The sequence below is a fragment of the Helianthus annuus genome, chromosome 15, assembly GCF_002127325.2.
Source record: "Helianthus annuus cultivar XRQ/B chromosome 15, HanXRQr2.0-SUNRISE, whole genome shotgun sequence".
NCBI lineage: Eukaryota > Viridiplantae > Streptophyta > Magnoliopsida > Asterales > Asteraceae > Helianthus > Helianthus annuus.
The window spans coordinates 95,596,037-95,610,509 of record NC_035447.2 but is presented as its reverse complement, the minus strand read 5'-3'; the positions used below and the strand labels follow the sequence as shown (position 1 = coordinate 95,610,509).

The 14,473-nt window shown below is 36.2% G+C and overlaps 1 protein-coding gene and 1 long non-coding RNA gene across 2 annotated transcripts; both read left to right on the top strand.

Annotated features, from left to right (window-relative positions):
* The first annotated feature begins 1,524 nt into the window (after nt 1-1,524).
* On the top strand, nt 1,525-3,329 carry LOC110937098 (aldehyde oxidase GLOX). Its single transcript, XM_022179509.2, has one exon. The coding sequence runs from the start codon at nt 1,603-1,605 to the stop codon at nt 3,220-3,222; it is 1,620 nt and encodes a 539-aa protein (XP_022035201.1). The 5' UTR covers nt 1,525-1,602; the 3' UTR covers nt 3,223-3,329.
* A 6,642-nt stretch (nt 3,330-9,971) lies between these two features.
* Nucleotides 9,972-10,702, top strand: LOC110934976. The gene is made up of 4 exons (XR_002588767.2): nt 9,972-10,034; nt 10,119-10,237; nt 10,314-10,415; nt 10,595-10,702. It is a non-coding gene; the product is annotated as an uncharacterized LOC110934976 (long non-coding RNA).
* The last annotated feature ends 3,771 nt before the right edge of the window (nt 10,703-14,473 follow it).

Below are 14,473 nucleotides of genomic sequence, written 5' to 3'. Positions count from 1 at the left end.
GTATTGTAAATTATATCGAGTGTAGGTACCATGCCGGTACCGTAACGAACCAAAAAACAACGGTATTGGTAAATATATTCGTTTTTATGGTTTTCAATCGATGTAAAACATATGTCGATTATTATGCCGAGTGTCAGTATCATGCTGGTACTGTAATGAACCAAACCGATATTGACCTAAATCTTGTCGCGAGACACGGGCGAATGCCACTGGTTATACTTAAAATTCGTTTAAAAAAGAGTAAATTGTCATTTTAGTCCCCGAGGTTTGGTCCAAATTGCCATTTTAGTCTAAATAGTTTTTTTTCTCCTATGGGTCACTGACTTTTCCATTTTATTGCCATTTTGATCACATTGCCTAACCCAGTCTAAAAATCTGGTTAAAACCAGTAGTATTTTTGGCATAACTGTTGTGTAGTGATAACCAGAGGTAGTTTACAACACAATTTATAAACCTCATAATAATTTAATGCCAAAAATACCCCTGATTATAACTTGGTTTTTAGACTAAGAAAAAGGAAAAGTCAAGAATCCAGAGGAGAAAAAAAAACTATTTAAACTAAAATGACAATTTAAACAAAAACTCAGGGACTAAAATGGAAATTTACTCATTAAAAAATTACAATAGATTTACATGTTTGATGGTCTCAGTTTAAACTATTTACTTTTTTTATCATCGTTAAAATTCGTTTTAAAAATTACAGTAGATTTACATATCTGATGGTCTGAGTTTAAACTATTTACTTGATTATCATCGTTTTGGAAAATCTAGACAAAAAGAGAGGGATGTTCGACTATTTCTAACTAAAAAAACCCTAAAGCTCGTTATAGATGCAAAAATATTGTGTCATCTTTAGTAACATGTATAATTTTGGATATCTAGATATAAAGTTACGGTAGATTTACTTGTTTGATAGTCTCAGTTTAAACTATTTACTTTATTATCATCGTTTTGAAAATCTAAACAAAGAAAGAGGTATGTTCAACTATTTCTCAATAAAAGACCTAAAATTAAAGCTTGTTATAGGTGCAAAAATAGGTTGCGTCATCTCTAGCATGGTTGCAAAAGTCGCTAGGCGCTCCTTAGTCGGATTCGGGAGTACTCGGGAGGCACTCGGGAGTACTCGGGGAGTAATTGGCCTGGGAGAAGAGTACTCGTGCCTCGGCAACCTACCTTGTAGCGAGTACTCGGGGAGTACTCGGAGCCTAGTCGGGACTTTTACAACCATGATCTCTAGTAACATTTCACTATTATGGGGTTCTCATTTTTTAATATAATCAATATAACAATATAAAATGATTATATCAGTATAATTAATTTATAGATATATATTTTTCCATTTGAATAACCATCTTGCTTTTTTTTTTTTTTGAAAGGTAACTATCTTGCTTTTAAACATTATATTATATTGGTTTTAGCTTTCTTAGAAAAACTTAATTATGAAACCCCCCTATTAAATAGCCATAACCAAACCAAACCTAACCCCCATACATTGTTCGAAACAACCCCACCCTCATTCTTCACTATTAATACGAGTCAAAACCGTCCCCTTCTTAACTTTTCAAGCTCACAACCTTCATATTCCCTCTCCTTCAATTTCCTATGAAACCATCAAACGTTATTCTTATCTTACTTATCTGGATGCTGGAGATACTTGCGTTACATGCAGACTTCCCAGGCACTTGGGAAGTCCTAGTGCACAACGCCAGGATCGCCTCCATGCACACAGTTGTCACCCGCTTTAACACCGTGGTCCTTCTAGACCGCACGGACCTCAGCCCTACAGAGCATGGGTACCCACGTTACCATTGTCATGTGGACCCACAGATTTCCGAAGATCCAGAGCCTAGACCTGACTGCTACACCTACTCTGCGGTCTATGATTTAATCAACCCGTCTCCACGACCACTAACGATCATCACCGACACCTGGTGTTCGTCAGGACAGTTTCTTCCTGACGGCACGCTTCTACAAACTGGCGGTGACCACGACGGCTTCAAAAAAATACGTATGTTCGCGCCGTGCGATACGAAGTCGTTATGCGATTGGGAAGAACTTGATGACATTGAATTAACACAAGGTAGATGGTATTCAACTAACCAAATACTACCCAACGGGTCCGTGATCATCCTCGGAGGTAAAGACGCGGTTAGCATCGAGCTTTTTCCTCCCAAATCCGGTGGCGGTGTCGTAAATTTCCCCTTTCTTGCCGATGCAGCTGATGATCAAATGGACACTCTTTACCCCTATGTCCATCTTCTCCCAAACGGACATTTATTCGTGTTTGCCAACAACAAATCCGTTCTATATGACCACACAAACAACATTGTATTAAAACAATACCCACAATTGGAAGGGGGCCCACGGAACTACCCATCTGCGGGCTCTTCGGTTATGCTTGCGTTAACCGGAGATTACTCCTCCGCAACCATTATTGTTTGCGGAGGAGCACAATATGGTGCTTATAACGCCATGCACACAACCGCTCCCGCCAAAAGCAGTTGCGGTCGCATCGAGGCGACTGCAAAGGAGCCGGTTTGGGAAATGGAGGACATGCCAGTTCGCCGAATAATGGGCGACATGGTCATGCTCCCAACTGGTGACATTTTAATCATCAACGGAGCCCAGTCTGGTAGTCAAGGGTTTGAACTGGCTTCAAACCCTTGTCTCCATCCGGTTTTATACAAACCGGATGCGCAGCTGGGCTCCAGGTTTTTTATACAAAACCCGGGTAAGGTACCCAGGCTGTATCATTCAACCGCTAATTTGCTTCCGGACGGACGAGTTCTCCTCGCCGGAAGCAATCCACACTCTTACTACAACTTCAGTACCGAATTCCCAACTGAACTAAAAATCGAAGCCTTTTCACCGGACTACTTGTCGCCGGTGAATAAATTTATACGGCCGACGATTATCGAAATACCGGAAAAGATACGTTACGGAGGCGGGTTTGACGTAGTGGTGACGGTTGATTTTCCGGTGATGGTGTTGGGTGTGCCAGAGGTGAACATTGCTAGTGCGCCTTTTGCTACACATTCTTTCTCACAAGGGCAGAGGCTAGTGAAGCTCGATGTGTCGGTTGCATGGTCCGGTAGATTGGGTTCGTATAGGCTTGCATGTAAAGCACCACCGGACGGGAAGGTGGCACCACCGGGATATTATATGGTGTTTGTGGTTTATAGGGGTGTACCAAGTGTGGCTAAATGGGTGCAGTTGGTTTAATGGTAGGTTAATTTTTATGAATGTCATGAAATTAAAGATTTATTTTATGTTTGTTGAAGTTGAAAATGTATTGGGTTATTGAATTAATTAAGGTTTTCTTTTTGTAATTGTTATGGGTTACCTTATGTTATGTGTTGATGATAAGTGATTTTTCAATGGTTATGAAAATTTTCAAAATGACATTGAGATGATGATAATGGGGGGAAAGTTAACTTTGATAAAATCGGTTCTTGAAAGTCTCCCGTCTTACTTTCTCTCCCTCTACAAAGCTCCGGCGAAGATAATAGATTGTTTGGAAGCCAAAAGAAGAAGGTTTTTGTGGGGTAGTAAAGACGATAAAGACAAGATGGCTTGGGTGGCTTGGGATCAAGTGTTATCAAGTAAAGTAGATGGCGGGTTGGGTCTTTGTCCGCTCAAAGTCTCTAACTTGGCGCTTTTGGCGAAATGGTGGTGGAGATATAAAGTGGAAGAAAAAAGATTATGGAGAAGGTTTATACAAGCCATTCATCACACTCCCAAGGTTGGGGCTGCTATCCCGTATAATAAAGCTCTTAACGGTACATGGGCGTCCTTAGCAAAACTGGACAATTATATGACTTATGCTAATGTGTCATTGAAAGGAGCTATTAAAGGGGTGTTAGGGAATGGAAAATCTATCCGATTTTGGCTAGACACGTGGCTCCATGAAAGGCCGTTAATGGAAGTTTATCCTAATTTATTTAGATTTGAAGCTAAGAAGGATTGTTTAGTGGCTGAGAGATGTATTATCAGAAATGGACAAAAGACTATGGATTGGAACTGGAAATCGGCGATAATTGGAGGAAGCGAAGCGGCTGAATTATTTCATATCCTAATGGATTTATTCCAGGTTGAAGTGAAGCCTTGCAGCGATAAATGGGTGTGGTCTAAGGAGGAGGATGGGAGCTTCTCGGTTGCATCAGTTAAAAAAGCTCTAATGTCGCCGTTGCCTGCATCGAGGGGTAGTATGAAGTTTGATTGGAATGCTTGGGTCCCAATAAAAGTTAAGATTTTTGGTTGGAGGGCGATGCTAAATAGGCTTCCCACAATGGACATGTTAATTAAAAGGAAGATTGTTACAGGTCCGAATAGATGTAGTCTTTGCCTAGGGGCGGTGGAATCGATTGATCATGTGTTTGCGGCTTGTATGGTGTCGAGTGTGATTTGGCAAAAAATCAGTTTATGGTGTAGGATCTCGCCAATATTTGCGTTTTCCTTTAAAGATTTATTGGAGGTTCACAAATACATTCCTGGAAACAAGACCAAAAAGAAGGTAATACAATCCATCATTGTGGTTGCGTGTTGGTGTCTATGGAAAGCTCGGAATGAGATGATATTCTCCAATCGTCCAGTTAAGGTGGAAAAGATCATGGGAGACGTGATGGCGTATAGCTTCTTATGGATTAAAAGTAGAGCGAAAAAAGTGGAGCTAGATTGGAATAGGTGGAAAGTTTTTTTGCTGTAATTCTTGTGTTGTTTTGCTTTCTGTTTGTGTTGCCCAGCTCCTTTTTCTCCTTGTTGAAGGTGCTGGTTGGGCCTTTGTGTTGAATGAAATTGGCGGTTCAAAAAAAAAATATACTTGTGTAGCTAAAATGAAGTTAAGTGTACAATTTATGAAGATGTTACGAGTTGAAAAATTTATTTCACGAGTTTTTAGGATCCGCATGTTCTGGCGGGTTCATTAACCCGGACAAAAAATAAACGGTAAAACGTTTAGCCACACACGCACGTCGCAAACAGTTACGTAAACGAAATGATAACATTGGTTTGTTATGATACGGACATTCGCTACAACAGCTAAAGAGAAAACCCAAATGCCCAAAAGGATTTACATCCCACAAAAATGAATGACACAAATTATAAGCGATATTTTAAATAACGTATTCAAATTCGTGCTTCAACTATTTGAATTTGGGGTTAAGTTATTCTACAAAGAAGTGTAAGAAGTTATTATAGAGTGAGAAGTGTCAAAGAGCCTAAAATCTAAACCCACTACAGCACCACCCAAAACCTAAACACCCACCACCATCCAAAAACCGAAACCCCCCCCCCCCCCCCAAAAAAAAAAAAAAAAAAAAAAATCCAATCCTATACCACACCAAAAAACCATACCCCCAAAAACCTAAAAAACCTAAACTTCCCTAAAAAAAAAAGAAAAACCACCCAAACTAATATTTATTTTTTTTTTTCAAAAGAGGAGAATAAATATTATAAGTTGGTGGTTTGACTTAGCTGTGGAGTTCAGAAGAGGTTGTCTGTGGAGTACTATGAAGTTGGTGGTTGTTTTCAAAAAAAAAGTGGGTATGCTTGACTTAGTTGTACACCTGCTGTACACCTGCTAAAATGAGTTGAGTTGTATAAAATTGAATAGTGAATTTAAGATACATTAGTATTATTACATTATAAAGAATCAACTTTTTTCTGCATTAGAACTTGTATCCCAAGCTTAGAGAGTTTTTCAAAAAAAAAAAAAACTTGAATTTTCATATTTAACCCAAATATTTCATATTTTGTATTTTAACCCCTTCTAATTTTTTTTACATTTAACCCAAAGTTTCCATCTTCTATAATTTAACACAAACACTTTATTATTTTCAACTTTCGTCCCCTATACTTTTTATCGTTCGCAAGTTTTTCGTTTTACGTTTCGTTCTAAATTTTGTGAGTTAACATGTCGTAGCGTGCATGTGAGGTTCAACGTTTTTTGCTCTATTTTTTCATATTTGACAAACCCGTCGCAATGCGTCCGTTTTTTCCCTTTTGAAAATTTCGCCGCAACGGGCGGGTCCTAGATCGACTAAGTTATTATTTTCTGCGTTTTACATTTCTGGTTAATTTCTTCGAATTAACACACTGTAACAGGTGTGCGTGGTTCAACGATTTTAGTCTGCTTTTCGTTCAGTGTAGTTTTTACCATTTTATCTATTTTATTTTTACGATGTTGAGAGTCGATGTCGTGGCATTGGTGCTACTTGGGACGGTTTTATTTAACCTATTAAATTTTTTACTAATATTTTGTTTCGGTTTACCCCTATACTTCCTTTACTTAAAAACTATTTTTTACGTGCATATTTTATGTACGAGTTATGTATAAATATGATTTGTTCTACATTCGGACGTAAACTTTTTTTATAGACGAGTCAGGTCAAATATCATAGATTTTCGTTTAAAGAAACCATTTTTACGTGCATATTTTTATGTATGTTTTGGTATAAATTCAAGTTGTTCTACGTTTCCACGTAATTTTTTTTGGGAAATAACTCAGGTCAAATATAATATGTTTTCATGTTTATTTTATGTATGTTTCGTAAAGTTTGTTTCGAACCGAGTGGAGTCAAAGTATGGTTTCTTTTTCTCCATTTTTTCGAAAGCTCTAATTAATCCCTTTCGATTACATGTGCATATCCCGTTATGTTTTCTATGTCTGAGTTGGGTCACATATAATATGTTATGATTGTTCGATATGAATTTGATTTACTTTACTTTTGATCAAATCTCAATGCTTTTACAGGTTACATTGAGTTCAACTGGATACGTCGAAATGTGTGTTTTCATATGATCAATGCATCATATAACGTTTGGACTAATCCATTCAGTGTTTACGATGTATCCGCGCCGCAACGCGGACGGGTCTTAACCCTAGTTTTGCTAAATTAAAGAGGGGAAATAAGATATATAAATATGAGGTAAAGGTGTTACAAAATTTGTCTCCGAAAATATATCACTGTGGAGACCCTATATGAAAAATGTTATGAATTTAAATTTAATTAATGAGAAAACATGAAGTGTGTAATAGTATATGTAGTATCGTAGACCGACTCTAAATGGCTTTATAGCCTAGTGGTATTTTGGGGTGATATAAGACTTTGAGATCAATAGGTTTTGAGTTTGATTTCTAAAAGGGGTTTTTCCAACTTTATTGGGTTTCCTACTAAATTGGTGTATAGACATTATGCCTAGTGGAGATAGATATGATCGGGTGATTCCACTCGTGACACGATGATACTCCAGTAGTCCATCAGTGATCCAAATTTGCCGTTTAAAAAAAGTATCGTAGACCGACTAATCAACATAATAACTGAGGAGACAGTGGATCATTCGGAAGCATATTGACTTTGGTGTGGAAGACACTCTTATAGTCAATCCCATTCATAAGTATATTTTTAAAAATCTCGTTTATTACATGAGTTAAATAAATGTAATTTTATATATTAAATAATGAAATAATATATATTTAAAAATCTCGTTTATTACATGGGTTGAATAATGCAATTTTATATATTAAATAATAAAAAATGTTGTGTTTTTAAGGACCCCGTGTATTGTATAGATTGAGTAAATTTAATTTTGTATATTAAATAATGAAAATCATTACATTTTTAAGAACATCATGTGTTATACGGGTTGAGCACATGTAATTTTATATACCAAACAATAAAAAGTTATATCTTTATAAACCCTATATATTATATGGATTGAATAAATCTAATTTTATATATTACATAATAAAAAAAGTTATATTTTTAAAAACCCCATGTATTACATGAGTTGCATAAATGTAATTTTGTATAGTAAAAAATAAAAATGTTATATCTATAAAAAAACCTCGTTTATTACACGGGTTGAATAAATCTAATAAAAAATTATATCTTTAAAAAAACTAACGGATATACTCGATATACGATGGATGGGGTGATTGCGGTGATGGTTCTTATAAATGTCACGTAAACATAGTGATTAACGTATTTGAGTTGAGAGTTGAACACGAAAATAAAAGTTCAGAACCAATAAACATTGATTAATATTTTTGTTTACCCCTTACAAACATTTTTGAAATAGGTTCTACCCTTAACTAATTTAGTTTAATAAAATAAATAAATCATTTACATTATATTAATTTATATTTAGCGTACCTCTTTTGTTAATTTCGGGATAAATAATTGTGAAATCTGATAAATATTACCCTTAACTACTTTAGTTTAATAAAATAAATAAATCATTTACATTATACTAATTTATATTTAACGTACATCTTTTGTTAATTTCAGAAATAAATAATTTTAAAATCTGATAAATATTTTAAAATATTAGATTATCTCCTATATGAATTCTCCTATACATTAATTCTCGAATGAAATGAACAGTAAAGTTGAGGAGTATTTAAGGGTTTTGTTTACCAGATAAAACAAAACCACCGCTTCCATTCTGGCGTAGAAAGAGATAGAGAGAGAGAGTGCGACGGAGGGAGAGGGAAGAGTGAGATAGAGAGAGGCGTGGCGGTGATGGAGGAACCGGCTATGGTCTCCGGCCGACGGTAAGCTTGTCGATCGTCGCTGAATAGGAACTTGACGCTCGGGGGTTCTAGGGTTCCGCCGGCGGTACCGGTGAGAGGTTCTTTTAACCGTAAACGTTCAGAGACCAACGACACCAACCATGGATTTCTATGTCTATTTCATTCAACAAAAAGGTAATTTCTTTAATTCATCTATATTCAATTTGATTAGCTTGCTTATGAATCGTTTAATTTTGGTTAGGGTTCTTCCGTTTTCATTTTGTTTGTTTGCTTATGTTTCGTTTAACAAGAACCAAATCACATTAGGTCTATGAGGAAAACAAGAACCAAATAGACAATATAAAACAAGAACCATGTGAGAATGTGGATTCAGAAGACTTGATGATTCTTGATGAAAAAAATTGAGCCCTATGAAGCACTGAATGCTTTAGTTAAAGTTTTAACAGGTTAAAACATTAAACATGTGTAATTTTTTGTTTAACTTTGACTATTATTTAGTTTTTTATAGTCAAGTTTTAATGTAGCTAAATTTTATTATTTTAATCATGGATCGTCTTCGGCGTCTGTTGTAAATGTTCCGATGGGGCCCCCTTCAAACCAAAGCTATTATGTCAACAATTGCCATCCTTTGTGGCAAGAGGTAGAGAAAGTGATGCAGTTGTTTGCTGTAACTTTTTACAACTATTTGTATATGTGATAATAATGATCTTGGTTAGAGTTGATGTATGCAAAAACTAATTTACATCAATTCATGATATATAACACATGGTTGGAGTGAATCGGCCATACCCCTTTTTGTTGGAAATCAGGCCGATGCCATCTTTTCACTAGAAATTTCTTTCTACATGATCTTGGTTTTCATGTTAGATATATGCATTGGTTTGAAACAAATTCTGAGATATTCTAAAATTATCTCCTCCTAAAGCACATCCTAATGAAATTCAAGTTCAAAAGGAAAATTGTATCTTTCACCTTATATGGGAGACCAGCCCCAGTTTGAGACTCTACCACCTCAAAATGTACAATTTTTAAACAAAGATTTTATCATTATAAGTTTGTATATATATTTCTATCCTTTGGGTTGATAAGTTTTTCAATATTTTATTTAGGGCCAATCAGAAGATCCTAGCCATTTGTCTGGAATATGCGGGTTAAACTTAGCGTCGTTCCATGGTTTCTTTCTAGCTGCTACAATGCCTATGGGTCAACCAGAAAACAACAATTGTGAGAAAAGGGAAAGTGTTCATCTAAATTATGGGTTGAAAATGGATTTCTTATGAAAGATGGAATTGATCTCCATGAAGCATTAAATGTCTCAATCGAGGAATATTTGGCTCCCTTGGAAGACTTTGACAACTTGCTATGTGATAAAGTTTTATCAGGTGAAAACATTGAACACTTGCAATCCATGATTTTTAGCATTCTGATTGTTCTTTACTTATTTTTAAGTTCTAATGTAGCAACATTCTTTCTGGCGAAATTGATGGATTGTGAGACAATGGTACAATAGGCAATCAGAATTATGAAGGAGTGTGGTTTTTTTAGTAACTTCATTTGTAGAACTGATGTTACTTATTGATTGCAGAATCATAAGTTTTCTTATGAAGCGAAAACGGCCCAGTTGCCGGTTGAAAAAGGGCTGAAATTGATATCTAATCTCGGGGTTTATGTGACGAATCATAATTCCTTTTTGACAGGGTGAAGGTGTGTGAATACCACTTTTTCATCATCCAACTTAGTTTTGCCTGTCATTGATTCTGCTTCTTTTGTGTTTTGACAGGGTGAAGGTGTGTTAAAACTGAGTTTTGCCTATCATTGATTGCGGTTCTTTTGTGTTTTGATGCCAGCTTCATCAGGTTGTGTTTTGATGCAACTTAATTAGGTTAGTCTTCAAGAACTGTTATTTCACTGCATGTGAGTTTGTCTGGTGTCAAAAAGTAGTCGACTTAGTTTAACTTTGTTTGGTACGGTACAAGGGTGGGTGCATAAAAGCATTTTAGCCGATCTTGACGTTGGTTATATAGTATGTGTTTAAAATAACATGTTAATCGATTGATACAGAATGCCATCGTCAGACCGCCTATCGAAGGATTTGGTCGGTAATTACATCAAAACTCGAGCAACGACAACGTGTGAGGTAGCGGTGGAGGTAAACCGACAAATTTTGGTGCATACGTCTGTCGACTTCGTCTTGTATCGAGTCTTGCATTGATCAGGGCACAAAGATCAAGAAATCAGTTCAAAAAGTTAATTCCGCACGAACTATGTAATTCCGCTTGAAGAGTCAATCATGTAATTCCACACGGAATTCCGTGTGAGTAGGTATTTTCGCTTCATAGTAATTTCGTTTGTATGTGTTTCACGCGGAATTAGCATGTCTATAAATAGGGTTTATTTCGTTTCATTTGAAACAGAATTAGATTTGGGTTTTCCGACGGCGAAGCTCTGTCGAAGTGTCTACAGACCTGTAATTGTTCATATATCAATCAAAAGACAGTTTAAAATGATATTCTAGCTGAATCACACACAATATGTCTGTTTCCGCCTTTCATATTGTGTAGAATGCCTCTGATCGACTCATTTCGGGTCTGACAACGATCCTACAATTGGTATCAGAGCTCAGGAGGAGGAGTTCTGCAGATTTCAGCCAGATTTCATCTCATTTTCTTACTTCTACACCTTCTTTTCTCATTTAAACTAGTTGTGACGGTTAAAATGACCTGAATTTCACACATCATAAGAGAAACAGTGTTTTAACAAAGCCTTGAAAGAATTGGACCATAATTCAATCAAAAACTGAAAAAATTTGTAATTTCGCTTGAAAATCTGTTCGAACAACATGACATCAGCATAATTTCGTTTGAAAAAGTTCCACAATTTCGCACGGAATTGCATCTGTTAGTTAATTTCGTTTAAAAGTCTTACTAATTCCGCACGGAATTAGTGATTCTGTTCCAAACAACTTAATTTCGCTTGAACTGGTATCTAATTCCGCACAAAATTAGGTATTTTCGTTTGAAGTGTCTAATTTCGTTTGAAGATTTAATTCCATTTGAAGTCAATTGTGCAGGGTAATTTCGCTCGAAGTTATTCCGTTTGAAGGAGTGTTTTCGTTTGAAAGTGTTTTGTCTTGAAAAACGTGTTACCGAATCATGGAAGAAGAGTTCTACAACGCGTTTGCAACATCTCCGACTACTCCGGCTGCTATTGCTCAAAGCATGAACATGGAAAATGAAACCGGAACTTTGCAAAAGCCCCCGAAGCTTATAGGCATTGAGGAGTATTATGGGTGGAAAGATCGATTTGAAAACTGGGTACAAGCTAATCACTTGAGATCTTGGGAATGTATCGAGAAAAAGTATGTTAGACCACGTACAGATCTGTGTGTTATCAAAACAATTTCTGAACTGAATGACAAAGAGAGAGAAATGTATAAAGCAGAAAAGATGATGATCAGTCTGCTACAGCAAGCGATTAAAGAAGACATCTTCATATTGCTTCAACATGACAATACTTCACGATCAATCTGGGATGCGTTGAAGGTTAAATTTGAAGGTAGTAAGAAAATGATTAGGAGTAAGAAAGCCTTGCTAAAGAAAGAATTTGATTTGTTTTCAAGCTTGTCAGGAGAATCGTTGAAGAAGTTGATTGAAAGATATTGCCACTTAGTTAGATCTATGTCTTTGTTGGGAGTAGAGAACAGTCAAGATGAGTGGGTCGACAAATTAGCTGACGCTTTACCTCAGAAAGAATGGGGTAGATTTTTGATGATTCTAAAACACACTAGTGAATATGATGGATTGACTTTTTCACAGTTCATTGAAAAGATTGAAAGTCAAGATCTAGAACAACAAAAGATTGCAAGGATGAACAATCTGAGTAATCAACAAGATGTGAAAATGTATTACAAAGGCAGTGTTCAAGAGGTTGAATTGAGTCCGAAAATTCAAACTGCTTTTAGTGCTGGAAACTCATTTGGAACTGTTGATCAAAGTTCAAACAACAGCAGTGGAATATCTTCTTATCCTAGTGTGAATCCGAAGAGTTCAACTACAAGCTTTCAGCATCAAAGTTAAAAAACTGGACATGGTTGTGTGATATAGTGCAACATTGCATTGAATCTTCCAAATGGTCAGAGTATTTCTGAAGAAGTTGCAAAAGATCACATGACATTACTTGCTACAGTTTTGGAGACTTATGAGGGATTGGTTGCTGGAAGGATCGGAAATCCTATGCTGACGAAAGAGAATTAGGATCAGATAGATGCTGAAGAGATGGAACTCATGGATATCAAATGGTGCTTGGCTAGTGTATTGAGTAGAGCAGAAAAATTTAAAATGATTACAGGAAGAAATGATTTCTTAGATGCACATGTGTCTACTTTGGGTTTTGATAAATCTAAAGTTACTTGTTTTCGATGCAGGGAGAAAGGTCATTTCAAGAGAGAATGCAAAAATCCAGAGGCAAGTGGAGCAAAGAATCCGTTTGGTAAAGATGATTACTATCGAAAAGCCATATATCAACAAGTTGCTCATCAACCAAATCAACAAAAGGAGCCACAAACTGCTCATGCTAGAATGATCGAAGATGCAAATAAGAAAGCTTATTATGGTATCATTGATTAAGATGATGAAAAATTGGCAGAAGGCTTCAGCTGGGACAAATACATTCCACCTGATTCAAAAACAGCGGCCCTCATTGCAAAATTCATTCAAGAACCTGATTTGTTCACTAAATGGATGAATGTGATTGGTGTTAATGCAAAGAATCAAGATGAAGAATCTGAGACTTCAGATGAAAGTTCAGATAAAACAACAGTTTTTGATCAATCACAATCTGATTTTAGTTCTTCAGATGATAGTTCAGAAAACACGATAGAGTTTGATCAATCACCAACTGATGATAGTGGTGACGATGAGGAAGAAAAACATATTAATGTTGCAAAAACTCAATTATCTCTTGAAAGTTTCCAATTTTATTTTGCAGATTGCTTGGAGAAGCTGAAGGAGAGACGAGCAGCAAAAGAACAGAAAAAGAAAAAATGTGAGAGTGTTGCTCAAAAGGAAAAGACTGAACAAAATGAAGAAATGAGAGTTGCTGAAACGACGGTTGAAGCTGAGAAAGTGATTGAAGTTGAAAAAGTTGTTGAAGTGGAGAAAATAATCGAAGTTGAAAAGATTGTTGAGGTTATCAAGCCGTGTGAAAGATGCTTGGAATCTTGCAAGAAATGCAAAGAAAAGGATGAAAAGTTGAGTGAGCAAGAAAAAATGAAAGAACAGTTACTGTTTAATCTCAACTATGTGAAAGAGTCATATGATGTGTTGAACAGAACAGTAACTGGTCTTCAAAAGACAAATTCTGAAAGAGAAGACGCATTGACAATGATGAATGCAGTAATGATGTCGAAGCAAAAAGCTATTAATCATTACATTGAGGAATGTGCAAAGCTAAAGCAAGAGTTGGAGACTGAGAGGATTGAAAATGAGAGAATTAGACGTTTACTGCAAAGTTATTCTAGTTCTGATTATTTGATTGATAGAATTTATCCAACTGTTGCAGGAATGGAAGCTTTTAAAGATGATGAGAAGCCAAAGAAGAAGAAAGATACTGGTAAGAAACAGAGCGTTAGTTATAACAAGTGTCCGCCTCCGATCTGGGAAGGTTATTCTCCCAGAAAACCAAATGAGGAGCAAGTCCAAAAGGCAGTCAATATGAAACTGAAGTCTGATATAACCGATGATTTGCCAGAAAATATTGACATTACTTTTACATCGTCTGACACTGATCATGAGTCCGAGTTAATAAAAAAGGTGGTCGATCAGGTGTTGGATAAAGATGAGGAGTCTGAGTCAAAGTTTGAGTCTGGAAGTGCTAGTTCGTCGGTCAACAGTCCAAAGACGTCGGTTAAACGGGTTTACAGTAAAGAATTTTTGTTATAAA

Coding starts and splice junctions, on each gene's coding strand:
- LOC110937098 (XM_022179509.2), top strand. CDS start 1,603: ATGAAACCATCAAACGTTATTCTTATCTTACTTATCTGGATGCTGGAG.